Source organism: Stegodyphus dumicola, chromosome 6 (assembly GCF_044657685.1).
Source record: "Stegodyphus dumicola isolate Sdum_Otavi_A_Nest chromosome 6, ASM4465768v1".
NCBI lineage: Eukaryota > Metazoa > Arthropoda > Arachnida > Araneae > Eresidae > Stegodyphus > Stegodyphus dumicola.
In genome coordinates this window covers 157,165,685-157,190,349 of record NC_140773.1, presented here as the reverse complement: position 1 = coordinate 157,190,349, position 24,665 = coordinate 157,165,685, and the positions used below count along the sequence as shown (strand labels likewise).

Below are 24,665 nucleotides of genomic sequence, written 5' to 3'. Positions count from 1 at the left end.
TTATTCCGCGACTGAGAGAGAGGCACTTGCAGTTCTGTTAGCAGTGCAAAGGTTCCGAGTCTATTTTGGAAAAGGCGCCAATAACAGTGTATTCTGATCATGCGGCGGTAACTAGATTGTACTCAGGGAAAAACTTATCCCCGAGGTTAATAAGATGGGCACTCAAGTTACAGAAGTATAATCTGGTAATCAAACACACCCCCGGAAAGGAAAATATCGTAGCAGATGCCCTATCCAGAATAAAAATAGATGAAGAAGGTAATACTGTAAAGGTGGCAATGCTCACAGCATGTACGATACATTCTCGAGAAACTGTAATAACCGAACTAGGTAAGGATCCTGAATTTAAAAACATTTATGAGTATTTAAAGGATCCTGAAAATTTTAGCCACCAAGATACTGTGGCAATAAGAAATAGGGCGGCCCATTACGAACTAATAGATGGTCTATTATTTTATACAAAAACTACAAATTCCAACAACAAATTTCGACCTGTTATCCCAGCTAGTCTTAGATTAAATATCCTGCAGGAGTTGCACGACTGCTCTTTAGCTTCTCATGCTGGTATTCGAAAAACTATCCAACGCATATGCGAAGCAGTTTATTTTCCTGAACTGCAAAAGTTAACAAGGGCGTATGTCCAGTCCTGCCCAACATGTAAAACAGTTAATTATATTAATTTCCGCCCAGCCGGGTTTCTAAATAGCATTAAATCCAAATTTCCAAATGAAATAATTGGCATCGATTTATTGGGCCCTTTCCCAAAAAGTCAGTTAAATAAAAGTCGGTATATCCTTGTTATGGTTGATCATTTTAGTAAGTGGACCGAAATTGTTCCCTTAAAACGAGCCTCCACGAAATTAGTTACTGATTCTATTTTAAATAAATATATTTTAAAATACGGGGCACCCCTAAAAGTTATATCGGATAATGGTCCTCAATTTGTAAGTAATATATTTGAAGACATGTGCCAAAAACTGGGCATACGTCATTTAAAAATGGTCCCGTATCGGCCGCAATCAAATATAGCGGAACGGGTCAATAGAAATATAGTGAAAATTATCCGTAGTTATGTTAAAAATCTTCATAAAAGCTGGGATAACTATGTCAATGAATTAGCTTTCGCCCTTAGGACCGCAAAACATGATACGACAGGCAAAACTCCTACTGAGTTATTTTTAGGCAGAAAGATTATAACGCCGTTAGATAAATTATTTTATGTTCAACAAAGAGCCCCAGAATTTAAAATGGGCGATATAGAAAAATTAATGAAAGAAGCAAAAAAGAACACTGAAGTAGCACAGAAAAAGCAGAAACTTTATTATGATATGAAACGACGGGGAGTAACTTATAAAGTAGTAGATGAAGTGTTAAAAATTAAGCATTCACTTTCTTCAGCACCAGAAGATAAAACTGCCAAATTTTATCCACGATTTGAAGGACCATATGTCATAGAAAAAATAACTCAGGCTGTAGTGGTGTTAAAAGCCAGGAATGGGGAAACATGCACCGCAAACGTTGACCAGATAAAACCATTCTATAATCATAATAAAATGCCAATATTTAAAGATCTTTTGCAGGATCCGGCACGGCAGGCACAAGCTCCAGAGGTGGAACAACGACAATCACAAGGGCAAGCCATTAGGAGGCAGGAGCAAATGAAAAGAAAGTTTCCCCGTTGGAAAACTGAAGGTAACAAGAAAAAGAAGCCGTTCCGCCGACCAGAAAAGAGAGGGCACGACCACTCCCAGAATGAAGAAGGGAGAAGTACGACGAATGCAAAGAAAGCCAGGAGAAATGATGGCAACTATAACCCGGCTTCAAAACGGAAGATCTACCCATCGGATAGGAGTCTACGCAGCAAATGTCGACGAATTGATGAAGGAACACCAGCTGCAGAGGCAAAGAAACAAGAAAAATTTGAACAGCCAGCAACGAGATCCAGGCAACAACAAGAGAGAAGTGTCCCGGTTCCGCCAAGACCAGCTGCCATCAAACGGCCGAGACCACAGGCAAAGGCTAAAAAGAAGGTCTTCAAGGGTGACCGCACTGGAAGAAAAAGAAAGCTCATAGAGGAAGGAACCGAAGGGCGAACCCGCACAAGAAGGAAGATAAACCAAACCGTAGCCTTCGTTACCTTCCAGGACTGGGCAGAAAAAAGAATGTCTGAATATCACAAAGATAAGTAAAACTTTATGTTACTTTGAAACCTTAATTTTTCATTCTTACTACAAGTGGCAGAATTCAAAAAGTTTTACCTCATGTGAGGCCTACCTTTATCGCCAAAAAGGCGAGAAATGAGTTGTTACCTATTTTGGTACTATGTTTTTCAATTATTCGCGAGTAAAACTAAAATTAATGTATAATAGGAATGTGTAAATACTTGAATACTGTAAAAGCATTGATAAATCTTTGAGAAAGTACCTTAAGAAAATTGTAAAAAAAAAAAAAAAAATTATTGTATAAAATTTTATTTAAAAGATTCTGGCAAGAAAGAAGTTTTAGTCTGAAAGACTTTTGAAATGTAGTATTTCAATGTAGAAGAATTGGCACTTGCTTGGAAAAGAATAGAAGTTAACAATGTACTACTAATGTATGTTTTAAAATGCGTAAAATTAACTGCATGTTAATATGTCCTTATATACAATGTGAACTGTTATTTTAAACGTTAAGAAATACTGTGATATGTTAAAAGTGAAAGTAATGCCAAAAATTTTAACTTATTCATGTGACTGTAAAAAGAGCAAATTATTGTGAATATGTGTTAAAGGTTGAATGAATGTAGTTAGGCTCTCTGACGCTACACTTCAGAGTTAGCCACTTTTCAGAATAGTACCTCAGCGTTTAGAGATGAATATATAAGGTGTGTTCTGAGGTCTTGTTATGTTGAATTTTAACACGTTAGTGTTTTGATTGCAGGCGGTAGTGTTGAACACTTGTACATAGACACGTTCGTGTTTGGTGTTTTCCTTTACAACACATGTCAGAGAGCACGGGGAGATAATTAAATAATGTCATGAATGAAATAAGAATGTTAAAACAGAAATATATGTATTCATGTTACTTGCCATTTGATTGTGTAACATTTCATTAAACTAGTCTGGAAGGAACCAGATTTCAACTAAGAACTCCTGTTTAGATGCAGTACAGATGAAAAATCTTGTCCATGGAGTTAATAATGTAAAAACGATTTTTTTAAATTTCTAGTTTCTAGTGAGAAATGTTTGTAAAAGATTGGCCTCGCATTAGATTCTAGAGCTAAAAGTTTTCAACAAGGTCGTTTTAGACCTCTTTCAAACTAATTAACTCTGGCAGGAAGTATGTAAGGATCCTAAGTTTTACTAATGTTTATTTTATTTTAAATCTTTACTATCACTTCTTATTTTCTACTTCCGGCCAGAATTAAAAGCTTTTAACTTATTTATGCAAATTTGTCTTGCTAACGCCAAGTACTTAAGTTGTGGCTTTTTGCCAAGCAAGAGAGAGGAAGGAGTTATTAGAAGCAGGCCGCTTGCCATAGTAGTTTTACTCGGTTGCTGGTTGTCTTCAAGGCCAGAGGTTTAATCCTCGTGATAATTTTAAACGTATCGTAGTGTTAGCAGTTCTCTGTACTACATACGGCTTTTTGTTAATATACGCCCAATCTTGGAGTTAGTCACTTGTTTATTAATCCAAAGTTAGTTTAGTTAGAGTTTTAGTTAATATTTTTTTATATTCTTACGTTCAGACCACTAGTGGTTGGTCTCTGTATTCCGAAGTTCCGGAAATCATTGTAAAGAGAGAAAAATAAAGGGTTTCGTATACCCTTCCTGTGTGTATTGTCTACTTCACAATTTATTGAACATAGCTTCAGTAAGCTCCCTGTTCCGAATCAGGACAGTTAATGTTTCCAAAGCAAGTAAGGAGGAACACCAATCCTGATATGTTGACTTATTTCTTCCCATTCACCTTTGGCTCAATACTAGACAAAACAAAGCAAATATGCATGTGTGTGTGAGAATAAGCATTCATCAAAAAAAAGTTTTTAAAATTCAGTAGCATTCATTGATTTTAATGTTAGGACAAGGAATTGTCACTTCCTCCTCATGTAATTATTCCAATCAACCACTGTGTTATGATTTATTAGAAGCAAGCTCTGGTTTCGAAAACTCAGGAGATAACTCCTGATATCATAAGTAAATAAAACGGCAGTAACGACAGGAATATAGGAATGCTGAATTCAATAAACCACATGTGTTCACACATCTTTTTCTTTCTGACATGAACAAAGGCTGCATGACCATTTTGACTTCCAGTCACATAATTTCATGAAGTAATTATTCAAGCAAAACATTTATCTTTCTTTATAAAGAATATAAAGAATATATCTTTCTTGAAGAAAAAAAACAGCCCCTTGTCATCTCTTGGTAAATCAGGAATTGTAAAATTTATTCCAGTTAAACGAAAATCTTTGCGTGCGAACATTAGCTATAAAGACAATTTTACCAGAAAAGAAGCTAAATTAAATTACTGATACCTGGCACAGAAAAAAAAAAAAAAAAAAAAAAAGCATCAAGTAAAATGGCTTGTGAAAAATGGATTTATGAAATGAAAATTTTGAAATTTATGGAATGAAAAGTGGTTTATTTTGAGCACAAATAGTCATGGGTAGACCCAGGTGCATCCCCTACATCGACAGCAAGATTGAATTGCTTTCTGTGTTTGCTGGAATCAGAGGGGTGTGGTCCATTATGAGCGTTTGAAACCTAGAGAAATGGTTAATACTAAAGGTTACCAATGACAATTGATCGATTTGAACTATTTGCTGCTTGAAAAAAGGCCAGAATTCTGAAAGAGGCAATACAAACTTATTTTTCTTCATGACAATGCTCCATCACATATGGCAAAGCTGGTTCACGTTGGAAGCACTCAACTGGGAAGTTCTACCCCATGCGGCTTACTCATCAGAATTGGCTCCCTCCGATTATCACTTGTTTGCATCGATGGGTCACACACTTGCTGAGCAAGTGATGTGAAAAAATGTGTCAGTGAATGATTTGCAGCAAAATGGGAAGATTTTTATTGGTGTGGTATTCACAAATTGCCCCAAAGTTGGGAAAAATGTATAACAAGTGATGGAGCATACTTTAAATAAAGCACTTTTTATCATTCTTCTGAATTATCGCATTTCATAATTGTACACCTGGTAGATTATATATCTCAGTACATAATCATTGTTTTCCATGCAGTCATCATAATGTGTATAAAATAAACACAAGTCTTTTCTCCTTTTCTTCAATGAAACAAATCATCTCTTTGAAACAGTATGTGTGCCTACAGTTATATCACTTTGAAAACAGTATCTGTATCTATAATTTTATATTCTAACATTTTTAATTTTTGAAAATGATTATTTACAAGTTATAATCACATATATACACTACCCGACATTGAAAATGCAGCACCTAGAAACCAGCAAGAGATGAAACTCGACAAACAGAGAGATAGCATGCATAATACAGACTCTACTGCCAGCTCAGTAGGTTGTAGGACCACCTTGGACGGCGATACACGAAGCAACACATCTAGGTACAGAGTCAATGAGACTATGAATGGTGTCCTGAGGAAAGGAGAGCCATTTCCTGTCAACTCTCAACTACCACTCTCAATCACACATAAATACAAAAATACATATATATATATATGCACATAGATATACTTTGTTTGTACAATATACTTTGTTCACAAGTACATTCACACAAAATAAATAAAAATGCTTTGTTGAAGCATGCATATAAAATTAAAAGAAAACCTTAAACCATATCTTAAGACACTTAGTTTTCATTAATTAAAGTAATCGCAATAACTAAGTTCAGAGGTCAAACAAGTAACTGCAAAACATTCAATATTAATATAATTAGATGATAAATATCTTATTAGAGTTCCATAATCAGAATAATTCAAAGCACTATTTCATTCAATCAGAAACAACAAAATCATACTGAATGAATGATTCAGTCTTAAGTAAATTAATAGTTTAACACAAAAACTATTTGACAATTAATTCATAGTGCATTAGGAATATGATAAAATAAAAATTTCAAAATTTAATTCATGTATCTCTTGCAATAAGCACAAATTTAATATTGGGAAAAATTCTAGTATAAATTATTTCAATTGCTGGGGAGTAACTATAGCATCAATCTGCTTTTTATACTTCTGGGAATAGTATATCCTAGCTATCACCTATAATGCAGCGTCAGATTAAAAATGAGTGTCACCATGGAAGCGACAAGTAAATGGAAGTGACAATATTTATCTGCTGTATTGGGTTCCAAACTCATCACTTCTAGGCATGTAATTTACATGGCTTCGTGATTATACTGTTGAAATTTGAAAGTACACAACTTGCTATTCTACTTACTACATACATCAATGTAGCTGTAAAATAGTTGCAAAAGCGAAGCATATGTTTCCAGTGATGTTATCATTTTTGAAGACTTCAATTATTGTTTATTATGGATAACTCGCAAATACCACATTCTACTTTCAAGTAAATGAGTGAAGAAAATAAACTAGAATCAAATAAAAATAAAAATAAAATTAATCACCTGCACTATAGGTTCTATCGGCTTGAAATTTTCTGTTACTGGTGATTCTTCAATGTCGTCTGCCACCTCTTTTTCAGATAAATTTTCCTTTTCTTTAAATTTTTCTTTAATTCTTTCTTTGTCCTTTTCAGCTTTTCGCCTTCGCCTTTCTTCTTCTCGTATTCGTTTTTTCTCCATTTCTTTTCTCTTTCGCTCTTCCCGTTTCTCTTCCCTAATTTTCTGTCAAGTAAAATTAAAAAAATAATCCAATATATGCTTAGACCAGCAAGAAATTTCTCAACAACAGTTTTCCAGACAAAAAGTTAAAAGAAACTTTTTTAATTCCAAAAATTTAATATTACAAACTTAGAAACTCGAAACCCCAATTTACAAGAAAGGGGGAAAAACTGAATGAAAGGAAATAGTAGGAAGGGATAATTTACCCCCCCCCCAAAAAAGTAGTTACATTTATAACAAACAACAAGTGACAATTTGAAAATTGATCTAGATATAGAACATTTAAATTAGGAAAACTTAAAATACATTGAAGAATATAGGAATTTATATAATTTTTAATATTACAGAAAACACTTTAAAATAAAAACTGTGGTATGCCTGAAACAATACAAAATATACTATTGGCCATTAAAATTGTTACACCAGGAATGAAATTTACTTGTTATATATTATATATACAGTATAGTGGCAGGAAGACATGATTATATTTGCTGGTGGTCTGACGTACACAGCATGCAGAATTTAGTAAGCAAACCTGCCACCTCCGGCAGCACTTATGACTGTAATCCTGCTAGGCATTGAATCATATTGAGCTCGGGTGACAGATATGCCTATTTCATTTCATGCTGCTTCAACTCTATGCCAAAATTCATGAACTGTAGTAGCTGGAAAGTGCTAGCATGCTATCAGCAATTCATGACCAGATGTTTTCAAAAAGTGAGATCTGGAGAATGCATTGGTTAAGGCAACAACTAAAAACACTCTATATCGAGGAAGGACAGCACAGACAACATGTGGTTGTGCAATATCTTGCTGAAAGATGAAATGTAGGCGCCACAGACATCGCCACAGTGACAAGCCTTAAGAAATCAGAAATGTAGCATCAGCTATCCATGTTCACAGATATGCAAACAAGATGTAACCAGGATGTGTACCCAATGGCCCTCCATACCAGATGCTGATATAAATATATTTTTCTTATACAAAGCATAACACAACCTTTAAAGTTCAAATGTGGTTTCCAAATGAGAAATCCGCTGTGCAATCTTTCCATTTATACACACAATGTAGATGGCATTTTTCATACCTGTTTGGTGCAAATGCATTGGAATACTTATCATTAGCATGTCTCAGCAAATAGTAAATGTAATTCATATAAATTTGATGTCTCTTACATGTCACTTTTATGTTCTTACAATTTGGATGCCTAACAGCATATTATTTTTCTCATGGAAAGCAATTTCATGCATTATATATATACACATACAATTTGACAATAATTTTTTATGTACTATTCTACCTTTTCTATGTATATACTATCATTTTTATTTTATTTTAAAGGGTTAAAAGTTTTTGATGCATACCATACAAATTTTAAACTTCTATGTTTATTAGAAGTATTTAATAGTTTTTTCACAGTTATATTAAAAATAAACATTTCCAAATTTCAGTTTACAATATTTTATACTTCTTTTCCTAGGAGATAATTATAAATGTAAAATTAATAATTAAATTTATACACACACATACAAATATATATGATTTTATATAATTTCCTCTATACAGTACGTTTTTTAAATAAAAAAAAATGCATAGTCCACAAGATTCTTGCCAATAAATCAGATTGACTGAAGAAAGAAATATAATTGCTGAATATTCAAAAGCAAATTGATTACATTCTGAATATCCTACCACAATTTGCAGATGAATAGAGCAGAGATTTCTTCTTATCCATTATCAATCACAAACATCAAGCTCAAACTGAATGAGCTGATTTTCATACTGAAGTAAATCAATAACTTTACTACAATATTTTGATGATGTTCATAGTGTAATATGATGTTCACTTAATGACACTCATAATACATTAGAAAAAACAGCTGCAATGATCGAGTAGAAAAAAACTGTAGTTAAAAATAAGTCGCAATGATCCACTGCGACTTTTTTGCAAAGCACAAAAATTACTTCAGGTGCTTCAATTCTAAATAACAGTCATCTCTGCAAAATGGTTTTATCTTCATACATTTGTATTTTATCAAGATTTTTGTTTTCAGTCAAATGAATCAGTTTCAATTAACATTTTGAAGCAACTTATTTGTTTAATCAAGTTAAACCACACAAGGACTATGTTCTTTCTTATATCTCAGACCAGATAAGATCTTTCTCACGAATTTTGTCTCACATTCATACAATGCATGGAGAAAACCATAAAAATGCCCATACAGCAATTAATTCACTGGAATTCAAACCTGATGGTCTTATCCACTCAGCTACTGCATGAAGCAGTAGCTCCACTCAGCTGGCTGAAGCAGACTAATTACTTACAAAATGATTTTAAGTATCTTACATATCAAACATAGATTTCATATAACATTCATTTTCAGCATAAAGATTTCTCCCTATCATATATTTCAGCATATGATTTAGGAACTTCTGATTTATGGCAGCAACATAAAAATCATGGAGTACAATGTGTAAATAAAAAGTATAGTACTGAGCATAACAATTGCAACTGCCTTCTTTAACATATAAAATACAATCATATTAGTACCCATGCATACTTTTTTATTTGCTAAATTTTTCTTTAGCCTCTTCCTTCAAAAATAATATACCCAGATAATTTTCCTCTCCCAATTCACAAAGAACAAAACTAATAAAAAAGGGGAATTTTTTCTGAACACAATATTTATAATACACACAAACAAGCTATTAACTGGTATTATGGTCATAGGTATAATTAGCTACTGACTGGTACTGGTACACAAACGAGCTATTGCTATATTAAGCACTGAGATCACATACACAAAACACTTTTAATTTCCAAATCCAAATGCATCTCAGATGACAGAAAAAAGAGAATTATACCACAAAGATAAACAAATATCATTGTAAGTGTTTTGACTTTATTAAATGTTAATATAAATCTCAAATTTTAATATTTTTCCTTTATTTAAAAAATAATATAAAAATTACTTGTTGTTCCATTTTTCGAGCTTTCAAGTATTCAATTAGAGGAGTTGTCATTTTAGGAACACCATTATTAGCTAAAAATAAGGGAAAATATATATATAAAATTATTTTAAATGAAATAATATGCATACATTTATAGCTAGATCCAAATGCTTACATTACAAATTGCAAATACTAAACATTTATTTTAAAATAAATACTTATTTAAATCTTTATTCTTTAGTTTTATATGTATACATACATGTGATGATATAATTTTGTTTCTCGCAGTAATTTGATATATGATAAGTGCTTGACTAGAGAAGGGAATTTTTTGCAGTCATGAGTGGATTGAGGTTAGAAGATCACTGAAAACATCAATTACATAGTAGAAGATGTGGAGAACTTTTGAACAGTCACAAAATCACATGGCAATACAAATATCTCACTACTTCATGATTGCCTTATGGCATGGCACATAACAATGGGGCCACTTTGCACCCCACAATTTTGATGATGACACATAACATTTTTAACAGATGCAACAAAGCAAGAGATATCCTTCATTTAGCAAGCATAGGCAAAGAAAGAGAAAGGGTAGTTGGACTGTAACAGCATTTATAGTAAAATTTTTCGTTAATCTGATTAGCTAAAATTTCTACGCAATGCAGAAAATTTCTACGCAATGAAGATGCCATAAAGCAGAATTAGTTTTCAGATATGACACAGTTTCAAGAAAGTTATTCTAAAAAGGTAATTAAAAATGAGAAATTAAGAAGTTTTTTAACTTATAATTTTGATTTACATATTTTATATCTTACATACTCCCCTACTTCAAAAAGGAAAGGTCTTGGTGAGAAAAAGACTTTTGAGAAGAAAGCATTAATGTGTTAGTAAAGGAAGAGAAATTTTGTAGAATAATCACAGCTTCAATGATAAAACAAATAAATTGCTTCAAGATGTAATTTAGAAATACTGGAAAAAAACATTATTCTGTAAATTAAATTTATAATTCAATTTTAAAATTCTTCAGGAATTGTAGCTTGAAGGTCACATAATAAATTTTAATAGTTTTTCGAAAGTCTTTCCAAGAAACTCAATATAATAATATAATAATGTTATAATATGTTATAATCAATATAAAATCAAAATATTTCAAGCATATACCCATAAAATTCCAGTAAAATTAGTACTATTTACAAATCATACGTTCTTATTAAAATAATATACCCAAATCAAACAAAATCATATGCTTTTATTACTTAAAACAAAATCATATGTTCTTATTGCAGAGCAATGTATTAATTAATATACAAAAACAAACAAAATGCAATCTTTGATGAAAAATAGAAAGTCCTCTACAAGCCAATCAGCATAACAACTTGTTGATGGCTGTGCGATGCTCAAATTCAATCATACATGAAAACCACTGATTATTATAAAAAGTAACTGGCTTTTAGCACTGCAGATAAAAAAAAAAATAAATAAAATAAAATAAAAAAAAAATCAAAGTTTTTATTTGCTACTTACGGCCATAAAAATTAATTAAAAATTTGGTTTTTCATACAATATTAAAAGCCAGTTACTTTTATAAAATTTTTTTTAAAAAAAGGAGACTTTGAGGTCTTATTGTATTTAAGCATCTAACAGCCATCAACAAGTTGTCACGCTGATTCACTTGTTGAGGAACTGCCCATTTCAATCATAGTTTATTTTATTATTCTGTTCTATTGTAGTTGTTCATATTCCACTTTAATCCTTACATTGCTCTGCAATAAGAGTGTCTGTTGTTTTAAAATATGTAAGCAAATATTAACTTTAATGTAAGTTCCATGGATGTCTAAAAGGAATATCTTGATTTTATATTGATTACATACACTTTATGAAAGATTTTCTCAAGACTAAAAAATTTTTATGTGATCTTTATGCCACCTCAAGAACGTTACAAATTTATCTTCAAAACTAGACTCTAAATTTAATTCACAGATTATGTAATATTTTATTACATTTTTTTAATTGCTTTTAACATGTTTTTAAATCGTTAGATTTCTAAATTAATCTTGCAGTAAATCATTTGTTTAATCAACAGAATTGTGAATATTATACAAAATTTTCTTCTCTGCTATCACCAAGCCTTTTTCTTCTTGAAGGAACGGAATATGTAAAATTTTTTTAAAAATTTAACTTTATATTATACTTTAAATTAGCTCTTAATTCTCTTAATTTCCCTTTTTAATTTGAAAACAGCTCATATCTGGAAATTAATTCTGTAACCTCTACATTGCACATAATTCCTCGGCCAATCAGATTAAAGCAAAACTTCTAATATAAATAGCTACTAACTGCATAGTCGCTCTCTCTTTTCTTTATTTAGCCTTCCTGCTGACAACGTCTCGCTTAGCCTCTGCTAGCTATTCTTCATTATCTATGATATAATGGCTTATCTTAAATTATGAGGCACATTTAGCCCCCCTTATCTTCTACCAGTTATGAAGATATGTGCTAAAAAATTCGTCATTCAAAAATAAATTATGTTTAACTATCAAGGTGGGTCGTGCTTCATCCAAAATTCCAGAACGTAAAGCTAACAAAACTTCTTTCAACAAAAGTGAAAGAAAAATCAAAGAGCTAACTGAGAAAAGTACCTCACCTTCAGAAAAACACCCTAATGTTTTCTTAGTTGATAACCAAACCTCCCCTTCAAAAAAAGAAAGAAAGAAAAAGAAAAAGAAAAGAAAGGAAAAAAAGAAGGGTGGAAAAAAAGAAAAAAAAAACAGGAAACGAGACACAAATGTGCACCCACCTTTCTATTCTGAAAGAGCTCACTGAAGAAAATATTCTGTGAAACCAAAATACTGTTGTTGGTCTGGTCCTGATATTTCAATGATCCCGCTATGGGCACACCAGATGTTCATTTCCGATTTAAGGCAAGATTTCAAAGTAAAAATTTAAAACTAATACAGAATAAAGAGAATAGCATACAACACCAAGAAAACAGCATAGAAATTTCTTTTTAAACAATTCTTTTTATATCCTTAAAAAAAAATTGAAAAATGAGGGTTTTTAAAAACCAAACATGGCTAAAATGTATGGACTAGTAGTTTCTGTTGTGTCGCCATCTAGTATAAATAAAGAAAGTAACCTATGAAAAAGTAGTAACCGATAATAAAGCCTTTTCCATTTCAATTTTTCTGTGTGTACAGAGGGAATTTTTTGGGTATGCCTAAATGTCAGAAAGGATTAAATGAGCCGATTTTTTTCTGCAGTTTATTGTTACCATCGTTTTGAGTCAAATTGGGCAGCAGAAAATAACCTTGAAATTCCTATTTTAAAGTAACGGACTATAGTCAATATTAGTTCCTCTGCCCAATGGAAAATATGTTACAAATGCTGTTAAAATGCTATGTTATTACAACAGTATTCTGAAACCAGTGAATAAGCTGTTAAGAAGTATGTTTTTCCTTCGCCTGCAAATTTTCACATCTGACTTCCAAATACTTTCATTGATATACATGTAATTTTATTTTATTTATGGCTATTTTGACATATTCAGATATGAGGGAAAATGTATCTTTCTTGGAAGAAAGAAATAACATTTTCATTACTTCTCGGTAATTCAAACATTTCTTTAAAAAAATAAAATAAATAAAATTAAATAGCATACTACCATGTGGAATATTTAAGTGCTCTTCTTGTGATGACAGAATTATGAATGATCATAATTTATAGCTAACATTTATAGGGAAAAGGAAACTACAATAATATATTATTGATTGAGCTCTTTTTGTCACAAACAAATTATATATGATCATCATTAGAACTGCAGGCTACTTGAAAATGGTTTGCATTGATTCTTCATCGATAATCTTGGTGCCTTCAATAAGATAGTACCAAAAGTACCATACAATGCCATGTGTAGTTATAAGTGATATCAGTATGATAAAAATGATGCAATAAAATCTATACAGAGAAAACAGCCTAAAATGAGCATATATATTTATGCATTACAATTAAATCAGTCATAGGAAAATACCTGCCACATTTGGGTTGTGGTTTCTCAATAATGTTCTTGCTCTACTCACTTAGTGTAATTACAAACCATTTATTTGTTTTAATTTTCAAAATGGAAGGGCGGCGTGGCATGGTAAACTGCGGATAGCTAAAATTAGAAAATACAGGGCAGAACAGTATTACAAAATATAATCCTTATGAGAAAAGTACCTTTCAGCTCTTTTTCTCTTGATTCTATTTCTTCCAGATAAACTTCAGCAGAAGGAAGTGTTATTTCATCTGGATTCTTCAAGCTCTCCAAGAATTTCAAATAATCAGGATCTAAACAAAATTTTAATATTTATGTATTTTCACTGCTTAATATTTTAAGGCTATATAATAAACGTAGTTTCATGATAAAATTCAAGCATCAGAATAAACTTCCTCTGCAAAATTTATTTACAAAAGTGACCACAAACCTTTATACAGTACTTTTCCATTATGCACCTGCCACACATTTTGGCAGGTTTTTTTAATTATAAATAGTTTCTAATTACAAGAATAGTTTAATAGATACACAAACACACTCATAATGATGGCGTTTCGCTTCTCTTTCACAGGCGCTAAAACGTGTGGCAGGTGCATAATCGAAAAGTACTCTTTATACATTAGCAAGAATATCGTGTTTTCCCCTAAAAATTCTAAGACTAAAAGATTGAAAATCCCAACAAATGCAAAATATGGTCTGTCTTTTATTTTTTGAATGCAAAAAATATGTAACTGGCTGATATAGTCAAAAGTCTTTGATGCGGACTCGTCGGGACTTCGGCGATTCCAGATTAACGATTTTTCCGGATTATAGATCATCAGTTTAAATCTGGTAAGATGGCATGCAGAAATTATAAAATTAAAAATATGAAACCGTAATTTATAAAATAATGAGCAATTATGATCTAAAAGGTATCAAAATGTACAAAAAAAAAGAAGCTTAATATTTATTTGTTTACTTTATTAAACATTTCTTTCAACGCGCGCATGCGTACCTTATGCATAGCCGAAATTAGAAAATTGCAACCAGAAAACTATTTGATTTGTATTCGTGATATTTATAATGACTAGGAATTTGATTTAAATCATATCAAAGACGGAGGACATCAAGATTAAATACTACATTTAGTAAGGAATTATAAGCCGAATAAAATAAAAACGTCTGCCCTGAAGATAATGATAGTGGTGACAGATCAACTTCCAGTTCATGTCCCCCCCCCCGCGCAGAGCAGCGTGAAATTGATAAACAGATTTCGGAACGGTTAGTTAAACAAAGGATATACCTTTATCCATTTTTTGTAGCAATTTGTTTTTTGTTTGACGGACATCGAAACATACTTTCGTTCTGTAGATCCTTTGGGAGCTCCAGCATCGAAAATTCTATTTGACATAATCAAAAGTTCAAGTTTACTTTTATAAAATTGCTCTTACAGTCTGCAAAAAATAATAAGCCGGATTCAATTCGAAGATTAAGGAACAACGCAATCATCAACATTAACTGAAATAGATAATTAGATAATTTTAGCTTATACCGTCCGTTATACATTAAACGCGCACGCGAAAACGTATTCTGCGCTTGCGCAGACACATATGCGCAGTCGTAAATGTCTTGCGCGCACGCGTAAAACACCTATGAGCATGCGTCAACGCGGCGCATGCGCAGAAAGATTTTAGCTTTGAGGTCCAGATTATGGGTGTCCGAATTAACGACTTTTGACTGTACCATATTTATTCATGCATTTTCTCCTTTGTTTTACTAATTTTACTCTTTGAAAGTTCAGAAAAGGAATTTATGTAATGTTTAAGATTTCTGAGGAGAAGAGTTGATGACACACTTTACCAGAATAAAAAGTGCTGGTGGACAAATGCACCAATATCAATGTAGTTCATATTTTAAAAAGTTTAGCTTTCAATTATTATTTTATTACACATAATCACAAGTTATTCAACTGTCCTTGCAAACAAGAAAAGGTAATTAAGTTTTTCTTATTTTCTTACAAAAATTGTAATAGAACCTTTGTATTGAACCATTTGTTAGTGGATTCTGACACTGTTTATCAATAGTAGTTGACCGATCACAAAGCATTTAAATTTGTGTAAGGCTTGTTTTTGTGGTGAATACATTTAACAATATCAATAAATTTTTCCAACATGGATGACAATGGAAATAATGCACTCATCGAAACTGCAAGCTGCCTTTAACTAGTGTCATGAAGACAAAAATATGATACTTTGAAGAGATATGATCTGCTTGTAGAAAGATGATAATATTGTCGTAAATTTCAGTAAATATTTGAGTCCATTTGATTCTGTAACATTAAACAGATCCAAATATTTACAAAAATTTACAGCCATTTGATATAACAATTTGCTGCCCATCTGATGCTACAATTTTGATTTTGTAACATCAAAATTGACTCAAATATTTACCATTTTAATTTTGCCCCTAGAACTGTGCGATTAGTGGAATATACACACTTGGTCTTGTAATTCCTTTACGTAAAGCCTTTGGTGCACATTACTGGCAAATATTGTGTTACCAAGTGATGTTGCAACCATTGATGTAACAGTTATTGAGGTCTCTCATCAATTCTGCTTGGCTACTACAGCAATACACCAATCTTCAGAAAAGGCGGCAATTCTCGGTTAACCATGCACAGATCTGAGGATAACTGCTTGACTTGTTTGGAACTGTTCCCATATTCAAGAAAGTATCAAATGATCAATGCCAAAGAAAGGAGCAGCTTTTTTGATTGAATGTTCTACTGAATGCATCTGACAGCATGACAGAGCTCACTACTTGCCATTGTCTTTGTTCAGACATAGAAACATTAATATTATCAAAAATTAGTCTGTGAAAGTTAAAAACATTTTGTACCAGCATTTAAATGAACCTCCTTGAACTATTCAGAATACTGATGTCTTCAGATTGCCCAATTAGCATATGTTCGAACAGTCAGTCATGATTGATTAGAATATTTGCATACTGCCATCTACATCTGCAGCAATTTTCAACTACTCAAAATTAGGTATGCTTTCGAAATTTGCTTATTGGCATTTTATGCTGCTTAACTTTTGGAAGACAGTATATAAAATCCATTTAACTGAGTCTTCAGGGATAAGCTGTTTGTGTTCTTAAATTACTTGAACCATCAGCAATAAATACTATACACCCCAATTTTTACTTACACAAAATTCAAATCAGTACAGAACTCAGATAAGACTACTCAGCAAACTGTTTTTCAATACAAAGATGTCGTATATGAAAACGAAATAACTTCTTAACAATCTTATCTAAGTGATCAGGTTCATTTCTAGATATAAGGGATTTACAAATTAAAAGAACTGTAGATACTTGTGTAGCATGTAAAATTCACAATCAGCTATATTCAGGGTTCGTACACATTTCTTACATGAAAATTAAGGACTTTTAAGGACATCAAAGAAAAAATTAAGGACCTATCAGCAAACAAAAAGAATAAAGCAATTATCCATACAACCGACTTCATGCTTGTAATTTCACTTTAAGAAACTAACAGAAGTGTGTATTATGCACTATTATTAAATTCACTTTAATACTTACCATAAAACAATTTTGAAAATTAAACTAACTCCCTACAAGTTATGATGTAGATAACATTAAATTAGGAACATAATTTCTTTAAAAACATGTATAAGTGTATTTTACACTAATAACAGACACTATTTTAGAGATTTACATGATTATTATTAACTTATTTGATATTTATTTAAACACAGTCAACTACTATTATAATCACAATGTAAGAATATTTTGCAGATTAAAATAACTGATTTGTAAACATACAATTTATTTCCTTGGTTTTTTGAAAGATACTAGAATAATAAACTGTACAATAAAAGATACAAAACATTTGTGCTTTTTTTAAACCTGAAATATTTTCAGCTATTTTAACATCTAATTTATTTATGTCTATTTCCTTTTCTTTAACTATTCTTCTAAGTTCATTTGCTTTGATAAACAAATCAATGTTCATGCTGGTCTCAGCTTCATCTGCTAAAGCATCTACTTCTTCATTAATATCTTTAAGTCCCTTTGAAGAAATTTTTTCTTCTGCTTCATATAATCAACTTCTTCCTCAATGATATTTCGTTTCCTCTTTGAATTTTCAGATTTAGTTAAAGATTTTTGTTCTTCTAAATACTGCATATATTTAGACCTTGCAGAAGCTGCTGCTGATCTCATTTCTTTATTAATTTCGATATTAAGAACACCTCCAGAAAATTTTATGTAATCAAATACTGTGCATTGAAAAATGTATGAGGAGTCACTTAAATTTTCAATTTCAATTGCTTTATTTACAGAGAAGCCCCTTTCCACAGAGGCCTGTCCATGTGACAAGATAAGAATCATTTTCACTATTTTCCATACTTTTGAATATTGAAAATCATGAAAATAAGAAGTGAGAAATGTGTCAAGAGAAAGATTTTGAGGATCAAAAGTAGAAAATTCATGTTAATTTGTCTTAAGTACTTTGTCTAGAAACTCTCCAAACTGCAGCAGAATTTCATCCCAATCATCTTGTAAAACACGTTTATTCTGCATTAATACCGTTAGAACTATTTTCATTTTGTTCTGGGCTTTTTCTGGACTTTTAACCATCAATCGCGGGTCTATACAAGATGCATTTCGAATAAGAGAATAATTTATTGGACATTTAGACATTAAGTGTTGTACTATTGTTAAGACACATTGTTGACCTTGTTTCAATGCAAAACTTTCAGCTTGTGAAATGTCCTTCTTGCGGCATTTATCATTCATTAACTGCTCAGCAATGAATCCCAAATAAACTTTACTTTTATCATTATAACAAATAAAGATTTAAACTTTATAAACATTATAAAGATTTTCTGCTTTAGTTATTTTTAAATATTCTAGTTTCAAAATTTTAAAGTGCTGAAGACAATCATTTACAAGTTTTAAGTTATCTTCAGCAAAAAACTTTCACTTTAATAATATTCAAGGAAAGGCAATAATATTTTCGACAGAGAGAGAAAAAAATTTAATTTTATAAGGAATGTTTTATCTTTAGTTGCCTCCAAAATATTTGAGAAGGATTTCGATGAATTTTTTTTTAAATTTCCCCATTTTAACTTCTTTAATGTACAGTAGCAAGTCATCTCATATTTCAAAGGCTCTTTCAACTGCTGGGACATTTTGCAACCATCGGTAAAAGCAGAACTTCACAGGTAGCTTTTTTAAGCCAGATATACTTAAAAAATCTTCTCGTCTTGCAGGAGAATCTTTAAAAATCCAATATAAGGAGGATAAGAATGATGGAATGTCCCAGCCAGTGGATGACATCCTATGCTTGAAAGCATTGTTAAGAATGTGTAAACCACATGTCCCTAATGTCAAGCATTGAATGTTATATTCCTTTGTCAAGTCCTGTTGCAATAAATCATAAAATTTCCAGTTTACCGCAGGACCATTCATCGATATTTGTAAGAGTTTTGATAAGTCTAGTTTTTCAACACATTCATAAAATTTGGATAAAATAATTTCACTTTTTGCATGCCCTATAAATGCAGAAGTAAGGTACTGAGTTCTGACCTTATTTTCATGATGCCAGTACCTCACATAAATATCTAGTTGCTTCTTTTGATTTGTCAGATTAAGAGTCTCATCAAATAGTAATGTAAAAAACTCAGCATTTTTACAACGCTTTAGTAACAAAGTTCTAAAATAAGGGCCAAGACCAAAATAACAGATATAAGCACATTTCTTTTCACCACATGAAAACTATTTTGCAATGGAACTATCCAGGAACATTTTAGTGAATAAAGGCCCAATATCGTCGCACGATTTAAAAGAATAGTGGCTTTTGATGCACTTAAAAGCCCACAATATTTCTGCATCTGTAACTTCAGATTTGAAAAGAAAAGAATTTATTTTATTATTTTCTACACTTATTGATGTTGAATTAGCAGTTACATCTTTTCCTGAAGTAGATGGTTCTTCTAACTTGACAAAATTCATGATACTGTTAGAAGAAACTCTGCAGTTGAGAAGGAAAAGATGTTTTGCAGCTAAAAGGGGCATTACGTGCAAGGCATTAGTAAAATTAAGTATCGCATATATATGTATATAATGTATATATATAATAAGAAATATATATATATAATAAGAAATGTATACTGAAAATATACATTTTTTACTATATATACAGTACAAATTTCGAGATCCGGACATCCAATATCTGGAATGATCTAAAATCCGGACCTCAAAGCCACCACCAACCAATTTTTAGGGCTTTTTTGGAGGGAAGGGGTATGCTTTACGAATGCGCATTAGATTTTTTCCCTCATCATAAAAAAACATGCCGGAAATCCCGATTCTTAATCTCAGTTTGGTGCTAAATAAAATATCTCATTATTGAAGAAACAATTATTTTAGCATAAATTTGTGTGATTAGTAACTTGACTCCATAGCTGCGTATCTGCTTGGCATAATCTCAAACTGAAACATTTGTTAATTTTACAGCAACTAATATTTTATATCCTTGATGCCGAAATCGCGAATCATTATTTATTGTATTTTGCTTTCATCACCGCATGTTTATCAACAAATGACAACTTGAGTGATGACTCATGCAGCGACGCCAAATAACAGAATTTTATCAGATAACAGATTTAAGTTTAATGCGCTAAAATGTTGACAAGGGGAGATTTAACAGAAATTTCTTTCCTTATGCTGAAAATAGATTTTGTTAATGATACTCATAGGACAAACGATTATATTTAGTGTTATTTTAATTAAGAATAACTGATTTGTTATTCACATAAAGCCAGAACCAGCGACAGAGCTCGCATGGCCGCACCAGGCGGCAGAATTTAGGGAAGTTAAACAGAAGTTTTTCATTGCGATGACAATGCCCCAATCATCAAGGAATTAACGGAAGGCGAAATCTGTAGTATGGTTCTAAATCCAGAAAATACAGCTACCGATAGTGAAGAAAGTAACAGAGAGGTCAATGAACGAAAAAAATTTTGATTGACAAGTTATTCGGAATTCTCGACACAGCAATTACAAGACTTGAACAATGGAACTTAATAACTCAACAAGAAATTATATGTCTATAGTATTAGTCTAAAGTATCAGCAGAGAAAACAAATCAAACAACTCACATTGAAAGAAATTTTTAATAAAGTAAACATATAAATATTAAGCTCTTTTCTTTTGTAAATTTTGATACCCTTTAAATCATAAATGCTTCATTATTTCATAAATCCCGATTTCATATTTTCAATTTTATAATTTCTACGTGTCATCTAAGTAGATTTAAAATGATCTAATATCCGGAAAAATCTCAAATCTGGGATCGCCGAAGTCCCGACCTCGGACTTTGTACTGTAAAAATATATATATATATATATATACAGTCAAAAGTCGTTAATCCGGACTCGTCGGGACTTCGGCGATTCCGGATTATCGATTTTTCCGGATTATAGATCATCAGTTTAAATCTCGTAAGATGGCATGCAGAAATTCTAAAATTAAAAATATGAAACCGTAATTTATGAAATAAAGAACAATTATGATCTAAAGGGTATCAAAATTTACAAAAAAAAAAAAAAAAAAAAGCTTAATATTTATTTGTTTACTTTATTAAATATTTCTTTCAATGTAAGTTGTTTAAGTTGCTTCATTTTATGTGATAATACTTTCTCTTTAATTCCATAAACAGACATAATTTCTTGTTCAGTTACAAAGTTCCGCTTTTCAAGTCTCGTAATTGCTGTGTCGAGAATACTGACTAACTTGTCAATCGAAATTTTTTCGTTTTCACTAACCTCTCTGTCACCTTCTTCATGTCTTATCCATTTTTTGCAGCAATTCCACTTTTTGTTTGACGGACATCGAAACATACTTTCGTTTTGTAGATCCTTTGGGAGCTCCAGCATCGAAAATTCTATTTGACATAATCGAAAGTTCAAGTTTACTTTTATAAAATTGCTCTTAAGGTCTGCAAAAAATAATAAGCCGGATCCAATTCGAGGATTAAGGAACAACGCAATCATCAACATTAACTGAAATAGATAATTAGATAATTTTAGCTTATACCGTCCGTTATACATTAAACGCGGACGTGAAAATGTATTCTGCGCTTGTGCACACGCATATACGCAGTCGTAAATGTCTTATGCGCACGCTTAAACGCCTATGCGCATGTGTCAACGCGGCACATGCGCAAAAAGTTTTTAGCTTTGAGGTCCGGATTATGGGTGTCCGAATTAACGACTTTTGACTGTATATATATATATATATATATACGGAATGTATATTTTCAGTTAAACTTCTACCCAATAACTTTTTAGTAATTCATGAAAGTTAATTTTGCATCTAGTTAATTCAGGAAAATTAGTTTCAATTAGTTGTTTTCAGCTTTAAAAATATTAAAAAATTTTTAATTAGTTGTTTTCAACTAATAATTGTATCGCCATTAGCAAAAATAATGCATTACTATCAACAGCACACGATTAAACCAAATACTTAACTGTCTATTGAAGCTTCAAAACGTATTTCCGAACTTCACTTTTTCTCGGCTAATGTTACCGAATTTGCCCTTGGCGACCTAAAATCGAAATGGAGCCAACAGATTTCCCGCAAAATCGATAACAGACCCTCTGCAGAAATAAACTCATAATCCCGATATACCATACATATAGTATGTGAAAAAGAGAATAAACTCCATAGAAGGTAAAAAAAAATTAATTTATGGCTTAATTGAAACAAACACAGAAATTAAGCTATGCAAAACCGTGTAAAAACAAATTGAAATGATAAAATGAAACTTAATTTTCATGTGAATTTTCAGCACTGACTCTCCCATTATAGAAATTTCAATTTGTTTCAAACAAAGACCACATTTAGCTTTATAAGGTTTGTAATCCATCAATATCCAGTCTTTGTAGTCAGCTTGATGAAGCCACAGTTTATTGAAAATGCACTTTCCAGGCATCTCGTTCCTATTGGCGTCGGAAGGGTTGTGGCCTTCCAGGTTGGGATTGCTCTAATTTTGGCAAATATTTTCAGAATCCCCCCCCCTTTTTTTCTCGAGCACCTTCATCATCACTTTCGCCTCCTAACTTCCGACTTAACGCTTTCGTCACAATCTGCCTAAACTTATGGATAACACCTGTTTCAAAAGATTGGGTGAATAGCCAATCAGACACCAATATTTTCGTTAGGGTAGCTAATTTTTTTTTTTTTTTTTTTTTTTTTTTTTTTTTATCGTTTGCAACGCAAATCCGCCAACAGATTGGTTAAGAGCCGTGCAATTTTAATTCCATATTCATGAGAAATCACAATTCACACATAGAATGGCAATCATTAGAAATGATAAGAAATGTCAAATGAGCAAAATTAAGGACCGTTTATTCATTTTGGCCAAAAATTAAGGACTTTTAAGGACCAAAAATCATTTTTGAAAAAATTAAGGACTTTTAAGGACCGTATGAACCCTGTATATTACAATCTAATCGCAACAATGGAATGCATTGTGTCATGTAGAATCATCAGTTCTTTCTGCTTTGAGAAATAAAATAATAAATATTTGCACATTTCTTAATGTTATATAAAAATATTACAGTTGTTTATTTCTAAATATGTAAATTATCATGCAAGTACAGACATATTCAATGAATATCACAAGCAAACAATCTATACTACAAATATTTCGATGAAAATTTAACAGCTATCGTTTCTGCAAACAATTCACTTCCAGATATGGATTACCTCCTGCCCACGGTTGCCACTGCCCAAGGTTGCCAAACCTGCTTAAGATTTTTTCTCTTCCTTGGGGATAGCTTAAGAACATTAAAATAGATTACACATTTCTATGCAGTATGCACATTTCAAGAATAGAAACTCTGGAACACCAGACAAAATTACATAAATTCCTATCAGCATACTTTAAAAAGAAATTAATAATATCCATTGCAGAAATATGTACAGTACAAAGTCTGTAATCTGGACATTCATTATCCGGAATGATCTATAATCCGGACTTCAAATCCACAAACTTTTCTTTTGTATCCTTTACGCATACGTGTAATGCATTTATGCATGAGCGTTAATATATAATGGACGGTATAAGCTAGGCTAAGATTATCGTTACTGATTCAAAGGCATTTCAGTTAATGTTGCAGATTAAACTGTTCCTTAATCTTCTAAATGGATCTGCCTTATTATTTTTTGCAGACTGTTAGAGCAATTTTATAAAAATTAAGCTTGAACTTTCGATTATGTCAAAAAGCGTTTCCAATTCTGGAGCTGCCAAAGGATCTACAAAGCGAAAGCATGTTTTGATGTTCATCAAACAAAAAGTGGAATTGCTGCAAAAAATGGATAAATTTGAAGACTTGAACAGTGGAGCTTTGTAACTGAACAAGGAATTATGTCTGTTTATATAATTAAAAAAAAGTATTAGCGCAGAAAAATGAAGCAACTTACTTACATTGAAAGAAATGTTTAATAAAGTAAACAAATAAATATTAAGCTTTTTTTATATAAATTTTAATACCCTTTAGATCATAACTGCTGTTCATTTCATAAGTTACGGTTTCATATTTTTAATTGTAAAATTTCTGCATGCCATTTTACCAGATTTAAATTGATGATCTATAATCCAGAAAAAACCCTAATCCGGAATCGCCGAAATTCCCACGAGTCTGGATTATGGACTTTGTACTGTATAATGAAATAAAAAGCTTATAAAAATGTCATAATCTGACAGCTGAGTATTGTACCCCCGCCATGGTTCATTTCAGCAAATATTATGATACAGTCAAAAGTCGTTAATCTGGACTCGTCGGGACTTCAGCGATTCC

At 31.8% G+C, this 24,665-nt stretch overlaps 1 protein-coding gene across 1 annotated transcript in view; it reads right to left on the bottom strand.

Annotated features, from left to right (window-relative positions):
- Positions 1–24,665, bottom strand: part of LOC118194043 (uncharacterized) — a 76,290-nt gene that overhangs the window by 27,413 nt on the left and 24,212 nt on the right. The window contains exons 5-7 of the mRNA XM_085819094.1: positions 13,977–14,087; positions 9,780–9,850; positions 6,591–6,809 (exon numbers count right to left, since the gene is read on the bottom strand). Coding sequence (XP_085675220.1) covers positions 6,591–6,809; positions 9,780–9,850; positions 13,977–14,087 — 401 coding nt within the window. The remainder of the gene's footprint in view (positions 1–6,590; positions 6,810–9,779; positions 9,851–13,976; positions 14,088–24,665) is intronic.